This window comes from Fukomys damarensis, unplaced genomic scaffold (genome assembly GCF_012274545.1).
Source record: "Fukomys damarensis isolate Sample0158 unplaced genomic scaffold, DMR_v1.0_HiC HiC_scaffold_37, whole genome shotgun sequence".
Classification (NCBI taxonomy): domain Eukaryota; kingdom Metazoa; phylum Chordata; class Mammalia; order Rodentia; family Bathyergidae; genus Fukomys; species Fukomys damarensis.
Window position 1 is genome coordinate 41620577 of NW_022900949.1, and position 20957 is coordinate 41641533.

The window sequence follows — 20957 nt, forward strand, 5'->3', positions numbered from 1 at the left end:
TTCCACATGTGCCCTGGTGGCTGGTTGAGGGAGGGTGGGTTGGGACCTAGTGATCTGCTTGTGGCTGTGGTGCCCACTCTGGTCTCTTTGCATGGCTTCAGCTAGGCCTCCCCCTGCGGCCAGCCCAGGGGTTGATGGTGTTCTGTTTTTGGTCCCTGAAGCGTATCACCTAGGCCAGGAGGAGACCGACTGGTTTGATAAGCCCCGGGATGCCCGCTCTGACCGGTTGAGGCACCATGGGGGCCACGCAGTCTCCTCCTCCTCCCAGAAGCGAGGCCCTGCCAGGCACAGCTACCATGACTACGATGAACCTCCTGAGGAGGGCCTGTGGCCTCATGATGAGGGTGGTCCAGGCCGCCATGGCCCAGCCAAGGAACACCGGCACCACAGTGAGCACGGGCGGCATGCAGGCCGCCATGCTGGTGAGGAGCCAGGACGGCGCACTGCCAAATCACATGCTCGGGACCTGGGTCGCCATGAGACCCGGCCCCACCCTCAGCCCAGTCCCACCCCAGCCATGCTGAAAAAGGGTCAGCCTGGGTACCCTGGCCCAACTGATTACCCCCAGCCGTCTCGTGCTCCAGCAGCACACCACCATGCCTCTGACAGCAAGAAGGGCTCCCGGCAGGCCCACTCTGGGCCTGCTTCACTACAGCCAAAGCCAGAACCCCAGGCACCACCACAGCCGCAAAGTCGGCAGGCAGCTCCAGGGCCGCCGCAGTCACAGCCACCACCATCCAGACAGATGCCCTCAGGGGCATCATTGCGTCAGCCACAAATGCAGCAGCAGCCATCGCCACCGCCACCGCAGCAGCAGCAACAGCAGCCAGGTCTTGGGCAGCAGCCTCCCCAGCAGGCCTCATCACAGGCCCGGCCACAGCAGCAGAGCCAGCCAACTGCCCGGGGCCCAGCCTCTGCTGCCGGCCAGCCAGCAGGGAAGCCCCATCCAGGCTCTACAACAGCCCCAGGTCCCCAGCCAGTGGGCCCGGTAAGCAGGGTCTCACCCAGGGCGGATGCTACAGCTGAAGCTTGGCTATCTCTTTGGATCCAGGTTGGGTGTGGGCAGGATTGGTGGGCAAGATCTCAGCTCTAGTTTCTGTGTTGCAGCCACGGGCAGAACAGGCAGATGGCTCTAAAGTAACAGCCAAAACACCCCAACAGGGGAGGGTTCCCCAGGCCCAGCCAACACCAGGACCTGGACCTGCAGGTGAGCCTACTCTTTGGTGCCTTCAGCTATGCCCCAAGCACCCAGACTGTTCTCTCCCTATAATCACCTACAATCTGAGCTTCCCCACTGCACACATCCTAATCCCCAAGAAGGTGCCCAGTAGGCTGCTGACCTCCATCAAAAAAAAATGATCCTGGGGTTAGAGTGAGCCAATGGGGTCACCTGCACTGGGGCCTTAGAGCCCATGCAGAGAACAGAAGGTACTGGTGAGCACAAAGCCTATTCCTTTCTCTTCTGTCCTCTCCTCTGCCTTCTTGTCCCACTCTATCTTTTCCTCCCTTTCTTCTCATTACTTCCTCAGTCACTTTTCTGCTTTATTCCACTCCTTCTCTTTCTGTTATCTTTCCATCTTTACTCCTCTACCCTTTTCCTCACCCTCCTACCTCAAAGGGTACCCTTGTTCAGGTCCCTTATGGCTCCTTTCCCACCCAGACCCTGAACAGCCAGGCCGAGGCACTCATGATGATGGCTTCTGTTTCTATAGGCACAAAGCCTGGAGCCAGGCCAGGAGGGCCCCCAGGGACTACTCCCGGCCAGCCAGGAGTCGATGGGGAGAGTGTGCTCTCTAAGATCCTCCCTGGTGGAGCAGCAGAGCAAGCTGGCAAGCTGACAGAAGGTATACACTGTGGCCAAGTCTGTGGTGGGCGGCACCCCCTGGGCTCTACGTTGGTGGAGGCTGAGTCTATGGGATGGTTCTAGGCCTGGTGGTCTAGGCGCAGGTCAGCAAAAGGGCCCACGTGCTGCTGCCCAGTAGTCTTCAGGGCAGGCCTGTCTTACTGTGCTAAATGGCCCAATTTCCTGATGCTTCTCTCCTCTTTATATTTCTTAGCTGTCTCTGCTTTTGGCAAAAAGTTCTCCTCGTTCTGGTGACCTTGCCCAGCAGGGTGAGTATGAATGGCTTGTACCCGACTTGTACCAAAGAAGGTCTGAGTTATTTGGTGAGGGGGTTCCACTGGGAAGAGTCTAATCTTCTGTGGAAGTTGCAGCGTGCTCTCCTGAAGTGTGTGTGTGATGGTGAGGTGGGGGGTGGTTCTGTACACAGAGCCCCTGACAAAAGGTTGTTAAGCAGAGGTCTCCAGCAAAAGAGGGCTAGTGTCTGCCTGCAAAGTTCTCACAGCTATGGGTTGGTGTTGGGCTGTAGGTGGGGACCCTGATACAGCTCCTTTCCAACCCTCTGAAAATGCCCCACAGGCTCTTGAAGACATGAAGAGAGATGATGTCGTTGCTGTGGAAAAATCTCTGGAGTCAAAGGCCTGGGTGCAGCTCTGGACTCTGTGTATAACAGTGAGTCTCAGGTCCAGAATAGGATGGGCCACAGGAAGGCATGAAAGGCCACAGCCACTCAATCTCTGCAAGTGTAAGATAGGAAGGACCTGGGGAATGGGTCTAGCAGTCACCTGGGAGACGGGCCAGTGTGCTGGCTGAAAAGTCAGGTGGTACCTTGGGGAAGGGTCTAGTGTTACCAGATTCATCCCAATATTTGAGGTCTGCATGTTAGGCACTGAATCCAAGGTCATCCTTGAGGACACGATAACCTGTCATTCCTGAGGCTATATATTTGGCTCAACTGGCTAGAGTGTACTAGAGTCCCCCAGCTCTGTAGAGCTTACCATCTTTGGGCATGAAGTCAGGACACTGTTGGCTTCACAGGCTAAACTTGTGGTCCACAGGATAAAAGAGTAGAATGAGTATGGAGGCAGACAGGAGGGGGACATAGAGGCAAGGTGAATGAACCCCTGGCCAGGCAGACTGAGCCCCAGACTAGGTCAGAGTAGAAGGGCCTCAAGATGGGAGCCCTGGCTTTGTCTGGCTACTGTGCCAAAGTAGGATGGGCTACTGGCTCCTGGAACCTGCCCTGGCCACAGCCTGAGCCACGCCTCTGCAGGGGACAAAGCAGGTGGATCATCCAGCATTAGGGGCGTGTGGCCTGGTGCTGGTGCTTTTCTGTGCATGGTCAAGGACCACCTCCCACCATTCCATATCCCTGAGCCCTTCCCCCTCATTTGGCACTCCAAGGCCGAGAATGTGGAAGGAGGCTTGTATACAGTATCCATGGCAGGGCCTGGCAGTCAATAAGCAGGTCATTTCAAGGGAGCCCAACAAGTGCCCTAGCTTAGGCTGGCCTTCTCATAGCAGAGAAGGAACTACGTATGATGGCCAAAGGCTGCCTGTCTCTAGAGGAGCAGTGGGTAGGGCTGGAAAAGCCACCTTCTACCCATGTGGTTAACTAATGTTTGTCCAGCCCCAAGTGTGTGTCAAGCTGTTTCAGCCACTGGGAATACAGCAGGAAACAAAATCAAGATTCTGCCCTCTGAAGTTGACAATCCTTTAAGGGAGATGGAGAATAAATAAGTTTAAAAATAAAAATTAGGGGATTTAGTTCAGTGGTGCCTGCCTTGCAAGCACAAGGACCCAAGTTCAGTCCCCAGTACAAAGATAGATAGATAGATGATAGATAGATAGATAGATAGATAGATAGATAGATAGATAGATAGATAGATAAAAAATTAAATTTCAGAGTAATTTCTGAAGTGGTACAAAGCCAGTGAAGTGGGTGATCAAGAAGTGGGGACTGATTTAGAGAAAGGGGTGAGAGCTGAAGGTGTGTGGGACAAAACAGAGGTAGAGAAAAAGCCACTGTGGGATCTGCCCAGGTGATGGTACAGTGCCAGCAGAGGTTCTGGGGCAGAATGAGCCTGGCAGCTTTGGGGACAGGCAGATCAGCAGTGAAAACGATGGCAGAGGTGAGGCAAGCAGGAGTAAAGTCCAAGGGGCAGGAGCTAGCTGGTATGGGCATTGTAGACCAAAGGAAGGAGCCCAGAGCTTATTCTAATTATAGTGGCCACAGAGCAGCCCCCAGCATCCTGCTACCTTTACTTTAGGCTCCCTTCTGCTTTTCTGTTCAGTGGGGTGTTTCCTTGGAGTTCCCCTGGAACAGATATGGAATTAGAATGGTGCTGAGGAGAGAGAAGTCCTTCAACCATGGCCCAGGTTGGCAGCATCCTCCTTGGGTTTGGGGTCAGTCCACTGTGGGGGAAAGGCAGTGCAGGTATGACTTTATTCTATGTTCTGTCACATGGTATGGGAGCACTGAGTCCATGGTCTTTGTAGTTAAAGGAGCCCCCATCAAGTTCTAGCATCTGGATAATTTCAGAGCTATTGTGCAGGTCCATCTCCTAGGATCTTAATGTCAGTTTCAGAGATGGGTTAGGAGAGGCTCACCATTTGAAACAAAATCCCATCTCCTCACTCTTAAGCAAAAATAACAGGAACTTTTAGCCAGATGTCGTGGCACATAACTATAGTTCCAGAACTTGGGAGGCTGAGGCAGGTCTGATCTAGAAAAAGAAATCAAGAGAATTCAAGACCCACCTGGACTACATAGCAAGACCCCGTCTCAAAAAGAAAGAGGAACTTTTATAACATTTAAAGAAATGTCAAGCCAGGCACAATGGAGCAGGCCTACAGTCCTAGCCACTCTAGTATATGTGCTGTCAAAGCAAGCACAGTCCTGGCTACTCTAGAGGCAGAGGTGATAGCATCTTTCCAGCCAGGAGTTTAGGGCCAGTTCAAGCAACAAAGCAGGACCCTGTCTCAAAAGAAAAAAACAAAAACAAAAGCAAACTACAAGGGCTAATCAAAAAGTGTGTTTAAATTTTTTAAAATTATTACAGTAAAAGACATATCACCTGCCTCACAAGCACAAGGTCCTGAGTTTGATCCCCAGTAAAAAAAAAAAAAAAAAAAGACACACTGCCATTAATTCCGTCAAAGTACTTTCCCTCTCTTCAGACACACTTAGCTCATCATTTCTTTCTTTCTTTTTTTTCTCTCTCATTTTTGTTTTTTTGAGACAGAGTCTTGCTATGTTGTTCAAGCTGACCTTGAACTCACTTATGTAGTTCAGGCTGGCCTCAAACTCACAACAATCCTTCTGCTTCAGCCTCCCAAGTGCTGGGATTACAGGCGTGTGCCACCATGCCCAGCAGTTGCCACTTCCCGTAGCAGCTCTGGAAGTTCTCTTTTGTGAGTGTCTTTACAAGGTGTGATAAAAAATATGGTGAATGCTGCTCTCTACTGCCATTCAACAGAAAGGCAGGCTCATAAAAACATTATGGTATATCCTCATCCACCTTGTTCACCAGATTTGGCACTGTTTGACTTCTGGATTTTCCCCAGAATCAAAATGACCATGAAGGATTAAATGCTTTGAACTGATTCAGGACATAGAGACAGCCACGACAGCACAACTCATTCATAAAAAAGGACATCAGAAATGCTTCAGAAAATGTCAAGAAAAATGACATAAATATATCTGAAGCATGGGGGAGTATTCTCAGGGGAATTAAAAGCAATATGTCTATTACTGTAACTATTTTTATTATTTAAACATGCACTCTGTTTTGTGATGGTGCCTTGTATGTTCCTTCCTGGCAAATTGAATTCTTTTTTCCTCTCTTCTCTGTGACCTTCAACCTGCCCAAATGCCCATCTCCTGACACCTCAATGGTTCTAGGCCCTTGGTGCATGGCCAGTGTCTGAGAGGAATGTGAGGGTGGGAAGGAGCTGCCCACAATTCTTGACCAAACCTTTTTTTCTTTTCTTTGTCTCTCCCTCCCTTTTTCCCTCTCCCTCTTTTTCTTTTCCAAGCATCTACAATCTGGCAAACTCTTGGTCCAAAGACTCACAGCAAGTGGGCTGTGGCAGGCGGGCCTCAGTTGAGGAGAGGATGTCTCCTAACAGCAGCTGCCTGGGTGAAGCATATGCTGGGTGAAGCAAGTTGGAACCACTGGCCTAGGGGATTTGTCTTTCCAGAGACCTTGTCTTCCTCAGCCAGCTGTCAGGGGAGGGAAGAGCCCTCTCCAGAACCCTGCCACTGCAGCTGTCTGCCACTCTTCCCACAGCCAGCCAGGCTTCCAGTGCGTTATACACAGAGTTTGGGAGCATACTGCCCTCCTTCCAAGATGCCAGAAGTTTTTCCACAGCCTTGGAGAGGGGCTTTGACTGGGCGCCTTGCGCTCCGTTTCCTTCACATTCCAGGTGGCTTGGATCCCTCTGTAGCCACAGGGCCCTGCCCCTTTACCTTGCCCTTTGGGTGACAGTGGAGCAGACCTCCATGGGCCAGCACAGGGTTGGGAGAACTTTACAAACATTAGGACCTAACACTGTCTCATTGCTGAAATAAGAGGCCATAGCACCGAAAAGCAGCGTGGGCACCGGCTGAGGCTTCTCCCGGCCCAAGGGTGGCAGGGTGCTTGCTACACACCTGCCATCATCTTAAAGCCATCCCCCAGCCATCTCGAGCACCCCAGCAGCACCGCCATTGTCTCGATCAGCTGGCTCCTCATCTGTACACCTGGGGATTTATTTTCATTTCAAGAACAGCCTTAATCATTCCAGTTTGATTTATGTGTATACCTCATGAACATTTTTCTCTCTTTTCCTCTTTTTTCTTTGCTCATCCCTTTTGCCTCTCCCCTCCCCTCCACTACCACCTTGGGGCTGATGGTTTGGATTCCTCTCTGCTCTGCCCCTGTTCAGCACAGGGAGAATGTTGACTAAGAAGCAATAGGGGGCAACAGGCCACCAAGAGCACAACCCCAGGGCGAGGCCTAGGGAGGCCCCTCAGCCCGCCTCTGTTTACTGTGCAATTCCAGTTCTTAAGCCATCACCAGTGGGTGTGCTCAGAGCAGAGGGGCCAGGGCTTCTGCCAGCTAGGGAAAAGATCCATAGCTCCATGTGGGGGAGTGTGGCACCATCCGTCTACCTGGTGGACTGGGCTGCATTCCTCCCTAAGGCCCTTCCCTGGAGGGGGGGCTCCGTTCATCTTAGGCACAGCCACAAATCTCATCTTTAACGTTCTATGCAATGAAATATAAACCCTCAAAGACAACTGTTAATATTTAATAAATTCCATGTTATGTATAAGGAGTTAATTGCAAACATGCGATTGAGAAACTGGATATGCTCATATCACCACCTTGACCCCTACTCCCACTGTGTGTGTGAGTGTGTGTGTGCGCGCGTGCGTGTGTGTGTGTGAAATTCTGTCTGTGGCATGTTTGACCTGTGGCAGGACTCGCTGCTGCCAGGTGAGTCACCGCCTGTCCCGCAGTGGAGCATGCACAGCTCGCAGCCTCTTTGCACGATTTCATCCATTTTAAATGCTCGACCCACTTGCCTGGAGTTCTTTTGCCTCTGAACCTTCCTTCAGGAACACTTCTAGTGACTTCTGCACAAGCTAGTGAGGACCTGCCAGAATCGTTGCCTGAGTGTGCCAGGCTGTGGGGCAGGCAGGACAAAGTCCCACATGTCCTGCAGTTTCCTCTGTTCAAGATGAAAGGTAAACAGGAAACCCAAGTAGACACAATGGTAGGAGCCTGCTTAGGATGCATGTGAATGGAAGTTCTGAAGGTTTGCTGTATGATTTATATCTGTATGCCATTTTCCCCTCTTACTCCAGCCCTCAGCCAGAGGTGTCCCTTCCAAGTGGGACACTGCTTAAGACAAAGCTGTCCTGCATCCTTGACCAGAGAGGCAGAGGCACCCCAGGTCCTGACCAAACTTGCTTCACGCCTCTCCTTTGTGGTAAAAAGGCACTTAGAAAGAGCTGGACTTCTGGCACTTGTCTTTGACTGGCAATGTCATCTGGAGCATGTAAACTGTTCGCGTAAACAATGGCTTTAAGCTGAGCTTCTTGGGAAGCTTCTCAACAGCAGAACTTACTCAGGTTCTGAGTGGCTCTTTCATCATCCATCCCTGGGACTTCCCTATCCAAGTACCCACTGTCATCAGCTTCTCCACCATGGGGCCAGGAGAGGCTCAGGCAGTAGCTGCCTAGCACTCAAGGCCTGACCTTCCTCCAGAGTGCTCTGGTTTGCAACATGCATTTCTCAGGGGTCCACATTTCTCATGCTTTTCTATAAAGCCTATACACCCCTTAAGAGAGGGATCCTGGACCACCTCTGGCAGCTCTAGATAAGACAGGAAGTTTCCAACCTCCATGTTGGACCTGGCGTCCTGGGATTTGGCCTGCCCTGTTCCATGAGACAAATGACTCATTTATAGAGATCAGGCATAGGCTGATGAGACCTTCTGAGCAAGGGCTGAGGGAGGCCATCATCTAGTTTCTCTAGCCACCCAAGGTCTGTGTGGGATGGCCTGGCTGAATATTTTCTCTTTCACTAATGGTGGCCAGGGGATGGGACTTGAAGCAGAATGGAGGCAGAATGCTAGCAAGTCAGCCTCTAGCAGGCTCCATCTCAGGCTTTCAAGTATTGGGTTCTCAACAGATCTCCTTTCTGGCCAAACCCTCTGAGTTTAAAACTTCTGACATCTGCTACTCCCCATACCCCACTGAACCCACAGGACAAATCATTACTCTATGAAGAACCTGAAGGCTGCAGGAGCCTGTGGAACATGGCAGTCCTGGGCCTTATGTGGATGCTGCTGTGACTCTAGGGGCCATGCAGCCAGAGGCTGAGGGACTAGCATTTGGTGCTTGGAAGTGGAGAGCAATACGCACTTTCCCAATGAACTAGAGGTCTCCAGGATGCAGTCCAGGGCTTCTCTAGTTCTCCCTCCAAGTATTACGAAGAAGGTCACTCCTTTGCCTACTGGAGGGCCCAGGCACTCATTTCATAGTGATAGTCCTCCCCCACTACCACCATTTTCTCCGGCCTTGGACAGAGCATGTGATCTCAGGGCCTGCACTGAAAGAGCAGAAGTGGAAGCAACTCTGGACTGTCCCCTGGAACCTGTGGGGTTTTCCAGGACAGTGCTATCTCACCCTATTGGACCCTCCCCTCCTCCCTTCCCCTACCTATGATGTAAATACTTGTTATCATGGACTCAGACAAAGTCAAAGGAACAGGCCTAATCAACTGAAACTCCTTGGAGATGCCATCTGTCTCCCTGGATGCCACTGCCCTGCTGCCATGTGCTCTGGGGTAGTACTAGAGAGCCATGGAAGTCATGAGATATTGTGTGGATGCATGTAAACGTGTGTTTGTGTGTGCGTGTGTGTGTGTGTCTGCCTCATTCAACCTCGGGGTCAAATCAGCTCCTTCTCCAAGTGCGGTAGCCTGGAGAGTGGTGGCCACAAACACCTTTTCCTCTAGCTTCCCTGTCTTGTTTTTGCTTTTCCTTCCCTCTTCCCTCTTTCCCTTTTTCTTTTTTCCTTCTCTCCTTTATTTGAGGGGGGGAAGAGTGCTGTACAGTCAAACAAACAAGTTTACAGTTGTAAGTGCAATGACCCGAGTCCTCCATATGACCTTGTGAATTGTGTGCTGTCCTTCTGTGCTCTGTGAGAACTCGTGGTACTTCAGTGTCCCTCCCCCTCCTGTATTGTGACAAGGTAATTCTGTGGTATCAGAATAAAAAAGACTTGATATAAACAACCTACTGAATGTCTCTGGGATGGTTTCTAAGTGGGAAAGTTTAGCCAAAGAAGTAACTCCCCAAACTGCCCACAGTTGGAGGGAAAAGAATGAAGGGGCAACATGTTAGAAGTGCTGGCATGACAGGCTGAGTTCACACCAAGCCACACACACAATGGAGCCTCCGCAAAGGTGCCCAAGCATAGGTCCCATTCACTACACCAGCTGTGGGGAAACAATGGGTGTCCTGGCTGCCCCTACAACTTTCTGAGGCCTACATCCCAAGAGGAAAGTGAGCAGGTGCTGCCCCCTGGTGATGCCAGTAAGTCTCTACCTGTCTACTCCACCCCAGAGCTCACGATGGTGCCATACTTTAGTACTTCCTCAGATGGACAGAACTAACCCAGAGTCACTAAAGAATCTGAAAACAAAAAAGAACAGTTTTGCCTCAAGTACACTCTCAAAGGGAGGCAGGGCGAAAGAAGTCAGGGCTCTGAGGTGTGAAAGACCAGCCAGGCTCATGGTATATAAAGGGGATATCATACTGGTGTGGCTGATATCTCAGACAATCCGGTTCTATGCCACGTGCAGAGGGAATCTTTCTACCCAGGTGCTTTGGTCTGGGGCCGGGTGAGTGGAGCCTGATGCCATTAGGCCCTCTGGACTCAAGGGCTTGAGCTGAGGCCTTGGAAGGAAGGTAGCAGCCCAATCTGCTCAGAGTTCTCACGAGGGGCCCTTGAGAAGGATGGGTGAGGACCACGGAAAACGATAGGTCTTGGGACAGGCTGCTGATCGATAAGCCCAGGCAACGCCGGGACTGCGCACCGCTCGCCCCTATGCTCGGTGCACCCCAAGGCTTTGCTCCGCCGTTCTATCAGGACCTGCCCCCTTCAGTCCTGTCTGCCAAGGACTCCCTCCGAGCTGGGCCTGACGCCCTCTGGGTAAAATAGATATAGGGAGTGACCCAAGGCGGCAGAGCCGCTCTGAACTACGCAGACGCAGGCAGAGGCTCCAGCCCCGCCCAGCACTCGGAAAGCTGTGTCCGCTGCTCTTGCGCCTCGCCGCTTTCGCTTCTCGCGGGGTCTGGACTCAGGCCCCGCCCCCTTCCCCGTAGACCCTAAGCTTCTCTCAGACTTCGTCCCTTCTTGAGTCCTGGCTCCCGCCTCCTGCTCTCACAGGCGGGGTTTCCACGCCTCCGGTTTCAGAGACAGGCTCCGGATCTGGCCCACTCGCCTAGTCTGCCCCTAAAAGCTCTGCTCCTGTCCTCGAGGTGCTTGCCCGTACAACTCTCCCTCAAGGTCAGTTCCCTTGCGGGTCATCCCGGCTCAGTGGCCAGAGGCCCCGCCCCCAGGTGGCGACTGGACTGCGGCGGAAATGGGTCGGGCTGCTACAGGTTCCTCCCCCAAAGATTCACTTCCGGGTCTAGCGTGCCCTGTTTCCGCCTCTGCTTCTAACGGGGACTATGGAACGTCAGGTGAGGGCTCGGCTCGCGGCCCCGGTGGTCCTTGAAGCCCGGGCCGGGCCTGACCCTGGTGTGTCCCCTGCGCAGGTGCTACTGAGCGAGCCCGAAGAGGCGGCGGCGCTGTACCGGGGTCTTAGCCGCCAACCCGCGTTGAGCGCCGCCTGTCTAGGCCCAGAGGTCACCACGCAGTACGGGGGCCGCTACCGGACAGTGCACACCGGTGTGTGGGCGGAGGGGATAGGTTGGTGACGGGGATATGCGTTAGCAGAAGACACACAAGTGTGTAGAGGAGCCAGGGTTTGGCGGGTACAGCCCTCGCCCAGTTCGGGGTCCAGTTCGGGAGACTAGGCTGTACTAGATAGAGCCCTGACTGCATAGGTGTAGAGCTCGGACCTGAGTGCATCAGTGTGTGGGCCTTGTATCCCAAATACATTCCAGGCTGCCCTCGATTCCATAGTGGGTGCTGGGGGTAGAGGTGGGTTCTCCGAGTTCAAGAGGTCTGAACTTGGATTGTAGTCAAGTGTTGTTCAGGATCCCTCCAAGTGTTTGAACACAGATTGAAAATGATGGGTCAGGGCCTTCTTGGATAGGGTGGGGGCCGCTGACCCCAACTGGTCAAAACAGCAGCCTCATGCCTCCCCTCGCAGAATGGACTCAGCGGGACCTGGAAAGAATGGAGAACATTCGATTCTGCCGCCAGTACTTGGTGTTCCACGACGGGGACTCCGTGGTGTTTGCAGGGCCCGCAGGCAACAGTGTGGAGACCAGGGGAGAGTAAGTTTGAGGGAGGAAGGCCACAGCCTTCTGCCATGCCAGTCCTTTCTGAATGCACATTACGTGCCTAGATGTGGGTAGGGCCCTGAGGGAGGCCAGGAGCCAGGTTCCTGCCCCTTAGGAGCTCATTTGGTTTGTAGCGACATGGTCTGATAGGCACTAGAGGCTTGTTTCAAACTCAAGCCCAGGGGTAGAGGCCTGAGGATCTGGGGAAAACAGAGTCTCTGCCTCAGGGAAGAGCAGCAAGGCCAACTGCCATTGTGGGGTTGCAGGTGCTACAGGTTACAGGTGCTACCAGAGCCTCTAAAATCGATCTAGCTGGATGTGGTGTAATTGTGCACACTTGCAATCCCAGCACTCAGGAGGATCACTGCGAGTTTGAGACCAACCTGGACTACATAGTGAGTCAAGGCCATCCTGAATTGTGCAGTGAGACCTGCCTAAAAAAACAAAAACAAAACAAAAAACTATATAAGGCTGTGGCCAGTGAGGGGGCAGCACAGGGCTATTTGGAGCAGATATAATCCTGACTTGACGTCACACACCCTCCTCAGACTGCTGAGCAGAGAGTCTCCTTCAGGCACCATGAAAGCTGTGCTGCGTAAGGCTGGAGGCACAGGCCCTGGGGAGGAGAAGCAGTTCTTGGAGGTGAGTCTGCAAGCGACCTTGTGGTGGGCATCAGAGAGATCAGCTCCAAAGATAAGGCTCTGTTGGAGGGCACACAGACTGATGCCCCGGTATCCTTAGATCTGGGAGAAGAACTGGAAGCTCAAGAGCTTCAACCTGTCAGCGCTGGAGAAGCACGGGCCTGTTTATGAGGATGGTGAGGCACCTGGCTGGTGAGCAGTCAGGGTGGACAGGAGGGGCAGCCATAGCCCTAGTCTCCCCCTAATTAGCCCTCCCCCTACCAGACTGCTTTGGCTGCCTGTCCTGGTCACACTCGGAGACACACTTGTTATATGTGGCGGAGAAGAAGCGCCCCAAGGCTGAGTCCTTTTTTCAGACTAAAGCCTTGGACATTAGTGCCAGCGATGATGAAATGGCCAGGCCGAAGAAGCCAGACCAGGCCATCAAGGTGCTTGTGGTGTGGCCAATCCATGAAGGCATGGGGGCCTCCCTGGGATTCAATGTGCCCTCTCCCACACTGTACCTGTCAAAATTGGGGAGGCACTGGCTTGTAGGAAGCAGGGCAGGGGCTGATAGACTGGGCATTGAATATCCTGTGTTCTCAGGGGGATCAGTTTGTGTTTTACGAGGACTGGGGAGAAAGCATGGTTTCCAAAAGCATCCCTATGCTCTGTGTGCTGGATGTCGAGAGTGGCAATATCTCTGTGCTTGAGGGAGTTCCTGAGAATGTGTCCCCTGGACAGGTCAGTAGTGACTCAGTTTATGTCCCATCTGGAGTCTGCTGGCCTTGATTGAGCTGCTGCCCCTTGCTCACCTGTCCTGCCCTGTGATTATGTTTACAGGCTTTCTGGGCCCCTGGAGACACGGGTGTGGTGTTTGTGGGCTGGTGGCATGAACCCTTCCGGCTAGGCATCCGCTTCTGCACTAATCGCAGGTGAGGAAATGGGGCAGGGAAGGTAGTCCTGCAGCCCATCTGGCCTTGAAACTGAGTGTCTCTCGGGCCATTCCAGGTCAGCCCTGTACTATGTGGACCTCACTGGAGGGAAGTGTGGTAAGTGTGGTGCCCACCTTTGCTTTATGGATACACATTGGCCCTTGCCAGTTTGTGTGATGCTCGCATTTCTGTGTGGCCCAGAACTCCTCTCAGATGACTCCCTGGCAGTCTCTTCTCCTCGTCTGAGCCCAGACCAGTGTCGCATCATCTACCTGCAGTACCCGTCTCTGGTCCCACACCATCAGTGTAGTCAGCTGTGCCTGGTGAGCTGGAGGTTTAGGGTGGGAGATGGTCAGCAAGAAGAGGGGATGGTGGGTGACAACTGAAGGGGGAGTATCATTTCCCCATGGTCTCTCCAAATACCCTCCTTGTCCCAGGTGCTGCAACAGTATGAATTCTGCCTGTGCTCTAAGGCAAGGCTGGAGGCTGAGAATGCTGGCCAAGACGGCTTTGCCCTGTTGGGTTTGCCATCTTGACAGCACCCTCCATCTACAGGAATTTCCTCTCCTTTATCCTCATCTGCACATAGCCAGGTTCTGTAGGGGGCCAGAATATGGTGGGAAGTTACACAGTCTCAGTGTAACGAAGCACTGAGCACCTGTGAAAGACAGAGGTACATGCCCAGATAAGGCCTCTCTGGGCTCCTGGTCTGGGTCACTAGGAGATAACATCAGGCTCATCTCACCTTCCCTGCTCCTCTCCTGAGGGTACCCTGAAGGGGTACATCTGAAAGGAACAGATAATGCCTGGAGGGCTTGCCTGTGCCCTTGTAGGTCTGACCATTGTGCTCTCTTGCAGTATGACTGGTATACCAAAGTTACCTCGGTGGTGGTGGACATTGTGCCTCGGCAGCTGGGAGGTAAGGGTGCCTGGCTAGGCAAATCAGTGCCCACAGCTCTGAGTTCCTGCTGTCTGTTCCATCCCTGCCCAACTCTTCTTCCATGGGTTCCTTTGAAGGACCTTCTGTGTGGTGGGCCCGTCCTAGGCCCAGCCTCCAAGGTAGTAAAGCCATCACTGTGGGGAACAGTTCTGATGAAAAGAGTTGGCTGGACCAGAGCTGAGAGAGAGTGCACCAATCTACCTGGGGGGTTTAGATGATTTAATTTCTGTACTGAAGCAATTAGATTTTAGTTTCTTCAGTGGCTAATTAAAACTGTTGCCCTTCAAGTGGGTTTCAGAAAGTGCACCAGGTTGGAATGTCATACTTGAGAGGCTTTGGGCCTGAGGGTGCTGTGTTACCCTATCCTCTTTCCCAACCAGCAAACTTCATCCAGTCCAAGTCAGCTGGTCCTCTGGAAGTTTGGCTCTTGGCTGAAAGGCTTGTACCATTCTCAGGTGTATATAGCTCCTCCTGGGGTTCTGGACCACCCCAAGGACAGAAGAGGTGAAAATTCTTATTCTCAGGCCACCCAGAAAATTGAATCCAATAGACAAATCTAGTAGACAGTGTTCTAGTTAAGTAGAGTTATAGCTCAGCAGTTCAGCATGTGCTTAGCATGCACAAGGCCCCAGGTTCAATCCACAGCCCAGAGAAAGGGAGAGAGCAGGAGAGCACAATAGGCTTTTTTTCTTTTTGGATTTCAGATGCATTTGGGGACTCTGTCTAAATCTCAGATGTGCCCCAAATTAGCTGTGTGTCCTTGGACAGTACCCTAGCCTCCTTGAACTTCCATTTTGTTTGTTTAGCTTTTTGAGACAGGGTCTTGCTAGGCTGCTCAGGCTAGCCTTGAACTCACTATGAAACCGAAGCTGGCCTTGAACTCATGGTGATACTCCTGCCTCAGCCTCCCAAGTGCTGGGATTACAGGTGTGCACCACCATGCCTGGCCCAAACTTCCATTTCTTCGTCTGTGGAAGGAGTGGTTGTCTCTGCCTTACTTGGAGAATTACAGTGAGGATTACCTGACTGTGATGACCTTACATGGTAAGATTTAGTGAGCCTCTTGCTCATCACTGTGCCACAGTGGACACTACAACGGGCAGACAGGTGTTACTTTGGTTAAAGGCATATCATGTTACCAGTGGCCCAGCAGGAACAGCTTGTTGAACAAGTACTTTTTTTCTGAGCATTGATACTTTCTCTTAGTAGCTCTTGAGTATTGCCCATTATGGGTCCTCAGAGGTATCTGCCCTCTGGAACCCCTTGGCTGGCTTGATTTGTGGGGCCGCCATTCTGCCACAAGTTGCAAGAACCTGAGTGAATTACCCAACAGTGTAGTCTGCCTAGTGGTATTGATCCCTTGATCTTTTGCTCCTGGACACAGTCCCAGCCTTCCCATCTTTGCAGAGAGCTTCTCTGGAATCTACTGCAGCCTTCTGCCTCTGGGGTGCTGGTCAGCTGATAGCCAGAGAGTGGTCTTTGACTCTGCTCAGCGGAGCCGACAGGTAGGAGACCCTGTGTGGTGAAGCAGCCCCTGTCAGTCACCAGGAGCCTGAGTCCTGAGGTAGAGCATGCGCGTGCCCCGAGGAAGATGTCTAGTTCCATAGACTCACCAGCCCCTTGGAGCCCTGCCTGGCCTTGCTTCTCCTTTAGGAAGCTTGCTACCCTGGTGCCCCGTAGCAAAGCCCTTGACCTTTTTGCCTGAGTCAGATTGCAGCCTCTCTCAGGCATTTCCACCTGGGTGACAAAGGATCTGCCACTGGGGTGGGTCTGTGAAGCTATTGTAAGGACAGTGATGGTTACCAGGATGGGGTGAGGGCACCCACAGCATGCCAGGCTCCTTTTGGTGTGATACCATGTCACCCTCATGCTAACTTGAAGGGGTTTGGTGGCATTCCTTACCTTGCCCAGGGACACTTAGTAAATTCTGTCTGGGCTGAGACTTGAGCAGGTTCTCAGGCTGCTCCCTACTACACGGAGTAGCTATCACCTTAGCTGCTTACAGCTCCGGCCTGTACCAAGCACCAAGAAGGTAGTGAAAAGGTAAGGCTAGGGGCCACAGGGCTCTTGGATGTGATGCCACATGAGATCTCCCCTCTGCTTTAGGACCTATTTGTAGTGGACACCCAGATGGGCAGTGTGACCTCTCTGACAGCTGGTGAGCAGGGCTGGTAAGCAAGCCAGCCAGGTGAGGGGTGGTTCTAGAGCTTGATGTATGGGGCAGCAGTGGCACTGTAGTCACTCTTACCACTGATTGTTCTGCAGCATGTTAGTAGTCCCCCCAGGACTTTGCCTTGGCAAGGGACCCAGCCAATAGCACCTCCCCCGCTCCCCTGCCCGTGGAACTCAATTCCCTATGACCTGGCCCAATGTCAACATAATCTCTACCCCTGCTCCTAAAAACCATAGAATGCTCCTAAAAACCATAGAATGCTCTTGCGGAGCTCTGCCAGTCATCCTCCTCCTCAACAAACCTTGGATGCCAATCCCAGGCAGAAATAGCTCTACCCCTCAGAAGAAACCCAGGGTCCCACATCTTCTTCACACTCAGGCCTGGTGACTACACTTGAAATGACTTTTGAACTCTCCACCTGCCTTGACTTTACCTGCTCCTCCACAAAACTACCAAGTGCTGTCTAAACCTATATCTCATCAGACAAGTCCTGTTTAAGCATCTGTATGGACCTGGCTGCTCAGGTCCCAACCAACTCCCTGGACCCAGTTGCCACCTCTGTAGTCGTTGAGGGGGTGGGGTGGAGTGCCTTAATGGTCTGGTGTATCCCTAGATCTGGCAATTCCTGGCCATAGCCAGTGTCTGCCAGATGAACAAGATACTGAGCAAGAAGCTTCCCTAGGGCCACATGTAGTTAGTTGAGTGTGGTATTACAGAACACAAGGAGACAGCTGAGCCTGACTTCTGAGGGTGGGGTATGTGTTCATATGTGTAAATGTCTTGATACAGTCAGCTTCTAGTAAAAGTCCATGTGTGTCCTCTGGAGGTAGGTGTGAGGCATAGCTTAGAACTGCCCACCTCCTCTAAATAGAAGCACAAGGCTGATTTACCTGTGAAACTTAAGCCCCACATGAGATAAAGGTCCATCTTTCTATAGAGCCTTTAGCCTGGACTCTGCAAAGAACAAGTGGGAAAGGTGGTGGCCCTGCCAGACACTTAGTGCATCTGTTTTCTCCAGGGGGGTTGGGTGGAAGCTGGAAGCTGCTTACAATTGACCGGGACCTTATGGTGGCACAATTCTCCACGCCTAGCCTGCCTCCAAGCCTGGTGAGTGTTGGTGGGTCCCAAACTAGGAGGCAGTAGCTCTGCTGGCCCAGAGGCTAACCATAGCTTGTTAGTAATAGAGGGGCTAAGACAGACTAACGCAGCATCCATAAGGGTTTGGCACTCATGGGGAGGGATTATGGACTATGTCTGCTGTGTCCTGAACAGGGTAACTGGGAAAGTGACCAGTCCTCTGATATCACAGAACACACAGGGAGCAGAGCCTAGGACCTGAGGGAGGGTAGGGTGTGTTCAGATGTGAGTGTGAGTACTTGGTATATACCAGCTCACAGTAATCCATGCTGTGTCCTCTGGAGGTTTGTGTGAGGCCCAGCTCAGTAAAAGCTGCCCACCTCCTTCTCTGGGCAGAAGCAGAAGGCAGGGAGGTACCCAGACCACTTGTGAGACTTTTCCTTCCCCTTGGCAGAAAGTTGGCTTCCTGCCTCCTGCAGGGAAGGAGCAGTCAGTGTTGTGGGTGTCCCTGGAGGAGGCCAAGCCCATTCCTGACATCCACTGGAGCATCCGAGTGCTAAAGCCACCCCCAGAGCAAGAAAATAGACAGTATGGTAAGCTGGGCCTGGGCAGAGTCTTCCTGGCACATAGCATCTGTAGAGACACTGTCTCCTGGCTCACATTGCATGGATTCCTTTTCCTAAGACTCTTCTAAGAAGTTTCCTGTTCTTATGTTCTTGAGTAGCACCCAGGGTTTTGAGCACCTGTTCTGGGTAGCAGAACTGAATACTACCAGGCCAAATCATCTGGTGAGAAACCCAAGGCCCAAAGAGAACAGACCTCATCCAGTGCCTTTGCAGTCATACCTTATCCAGAATGCTGTCCCTTCAGAGTGGGGCTCCCTCACCAGGGTAGAAGGAGCATGAGGCTTCAGAGGCCCACACATCATGATGGTGTGGGTTCCACAGGTCAGCCCCAGACCTGCATGCAGCTAGAGATCAGTCCTTGGCTGAGAAACCTCAGGGAAATGCATTGACCCTGCTAACTTGCTTTCTCCCTGCAGCTGGCCTTGACTTTGAAGCAATCCTTTTGCAGCCCAGTAATGCACCAGATAAGACACAGGTGCCAATGGTGGTCATGCCCCACGGTAGGTATCTGGGCTAAGAGCCTCTGCCCTCCCTCTGTCTTGGCTAGCTGGCCCTTTAACGCTCTGTTTCCTTTCTCCAGGGGGACCCCATTCATCTTTTGTCACTGCCTGGATGCTGTTCCCAGCCGTGCTCTGCAAGATAGGTTTTGCAGTGCTACTAGGTGAGCAAGGAGGAACCCAAAGCTCTAGTGGACCTTTGGTGAAATGGTGGGGTGGACCTAGTTTGTACAAACCCTGTGGTTGCTACCCTCGTTTCTAGGCCTTTCTATGGGCTAGTTACTTCCTCTAGTATGCACTACCAGGAACTGCCCTGGCCCAGCATCTAATAATGTAGACTAACTCAAGACTTCCATGGAAAGGAAGCAGTCCCTGGTATCAGCCTGTAATCTCTTGGTTCCTGTCTCTTGATGGTCTGTGATATGGCTGGTCTTAAGGCCTACTTCACAGATGTGTGAAATGGTGTCCATGGGGCTGAGAGTGTTGCCTAACTACCCTGTCTGATCCATCCCTCATCTTTAGTGAACTATCGTGGCTCCACGGGCTTTGGACAGGACAGCATCCTTTCCCTTCCAGGCAATGTGGGCCACCAGGATGTGAATGATGTCCAGGTAGCAGGGGGTTGGGTCTTCTGACAGGCTAGAGGGTGGGCTGTCAGGCATGGCTGCAGGCAGCTGGCTGCAGTACACTGTGCTCCACCCTATAGTTTGCAGTGGAACAGGTGCTCCAGGAAGAACATTTTGACACAGGCCGTGTGGCCCTTATGGGTGGTTCCCATGGTGGGTTCCTCTCCTGCCACCTGATTGGCCAGTACCCAGAGACTTATGGTGCCTGTGTGGCCCGGAATCCTGTGATCAACATTGCCTCTTTGATGGGCTCCACTGACATTCCTGACTGGTGAGTGTTCCTTCTTTCTACCTGGCATTCCCATTTATCCCCTGCAAGCCTCAGAATTCCTGGGATTGCATGGATTTGGTCTCTCTTCATTTTTTGTGGTAGCACTTATGGTTCATGCCTGTAATCTCAGCACTCAGAAGGCTGAAGTAGCCTGGCCTACATAGTAAAACTGTCTCGTAAAGAAAAAAATTAATTTTTTAGCACCCAAGTCCTTTTTTAAACCCAAGTCCTTTACACTAAACAACCCTCCTCCCCTTTATTTTTTAGAGACTAGGTCACTTAATTTACCCAGGCTGGGCTCAAACTTGCAATCTTGCCTCACCCTCCAGACTGCTGGGATTATAGGCATATACCACTACACCTGGCCTCTGGTTTGGGGTCTCTTGCAGGTGTGTGGTAGAGGCTGGTTTCCCTTATAACAGCGACTGCTTGCCAGACCTCAGTGTATGGGCAGAGATGCTGGACAAGTCACCCATTAGATACATCCCTCAGGTACTCAACCTTCCCACCTCCTCAACCCATGTGCCACCTGTCCATCTAGATATTAGGGCCCAGTTTATCCTTGCCCCCTGCTTTCTACTTTCCATGTGCTCAGGTAAAGACGCCGCTGTTACTGATGCTGGGCCAAGAGGATCGGCGTGTACCCTTCAAGCAGGGCATAGAGTATTACCGTGCCCTCAAGGCCCGGAATGTGCCCGTCCGGTGAGTACCACAGGAGAGCCCTGGCAGCTGGGGGGGTAAGTGAGCAGGGGAGGACCCTCCAGACTCAAATGTTGCTGCCCAACCCCTACAGGCTCCTGCTCTATCCCAAAAGCACCCATGCACTATCAGAGGTGGAAGTGGAATCAGACAACTTCATGAATACTGTGCTCTGGCTGTACACGCACTTGGGCAGCTGAAGCCCTGCCCTTCTGCACGAGCTGGTCAGCTTGTGTCACATTTTGCTCTGTGGAGCTCTTGAGTCTGGCAGAGAAGCAAGAGGCTTCCTGGGCTCTAGACTTCATGAATAAGTGGGCAGAGGAATGTAGTCATAATAAATGAGGACACAGAGTCTGGCTTATGCTGGTACTTTGTACCATGCCACCCAACCATGCCACCAGCTCCCACCCTGATGTTTCAGAGACCCAAGACCCTGGCTGTGGTAGCCATAGGGATTCATCTGCCTCCAGTGTCAGTAGAGGGGGCAGTGAGAAGTTCAGTCTGCCTATCTTGGCCAACAAGGTCTCTGCACCAAACTGTATAGCTCTTTTACTACATTCCCTTTAGAAACTGCTCTGCATCACCTTCTACTCCCAAGAGTGCTCCTGGGGGATGAGTGAGGTCCTACTCTTCCGCAATACCCAC

The 20957-nt window shown here is 52.3% G+C and overlaps 2 protein-coding genes across 4 annotated transcripts in view; both read left to right on the forward strand.

Annotated features, from left to right (window-relative positions):
- Window positions 1-9631, forward strand: part of Bsn (bassoon presynaptic cytomatrix protein) — a gene marked incomplete at its 5' end in the record, with an annotated part of 89189 nt that extends 79558 nt beyond the window's left edge. The window contains 6 exons of the mRNA XM_010615655.1: window positions 162-988; window positions 1108-1207; window positions 1713-1844; window positions 2058-2112; window positions 2420-2512; window positions 5879-9631. Coding sequence (XP_010613957.1) covers window positions 162-988; window positions 1108-1207; window positions 1713-1844; window positions 2058-2098 — 1100 coding nt within the window. The remainder of the gene's footprint in view (window positions 1-161; window positions 989-1107; window positions 1208-1712; window positions 1845-2057; window positions 2113-2419; window positions 2513-5878) is intronic.
- Window positions 9632-10649: 1018 nt separating this feature from the next.
- Apeh (acylaminoacyl-peptide hydrolase) lies at window positions 10650-20715 on the forward strand. 3 transcript variants are annotated; one of them, XM_010615561.3, is made up of 22 exons: window positions 10650-10904; window positions 11156-11288; window positions 11716-11842; window positions 12397-12490; window positions 12590-12665; window positions 12754-12917; window positions 13075-13212; window positions 13312-13403; window positions 13480-13520; window positions 13605-13726; window positions 14262-14322; window positions 15751-15848; window positions 16450-16501; window positions 17535-17623; window positions 18048-18186; window positions 18636-18719; window positions 18800-18880; window positions 19239-19327; window positions 19423-19613; window positions 20003-20105; window positions 20209-20315; window positions 20407-20714. In XM_010615561.3, the coding sequence occupies exons 3-22, from the start codon at window positions 11742-11744 to the stop codon at window positions 20510-20512; spliced, it is 2028 nt and encodes a 675-aa protein (XP_010613863.1). In that variant the 5' UTR covers window positions 10650-10904; window positions 11156-11288; window positions 11716-11741; the 3' UTR covers window positions 20513-20714. The 3 variants fall into 3 exon arrangements, with proteins under 3 accessions (XP_010613863.1, XP_010613860.1, XP_010613862.1); XM_010615558.3 differs by lacking the exon at window positions 10650-10904 and adding an exon at window positions 10939-11080 and having other exon boundaries at window positions 11156-11309; window positions 20407-20715; XM_010615560.3 differs by lacking the exon at window positions 10650-10904 and adding an exon at window positions 10942-11080.
- Window positions 20716-20957: the final 242 nt, after the last annotated feature.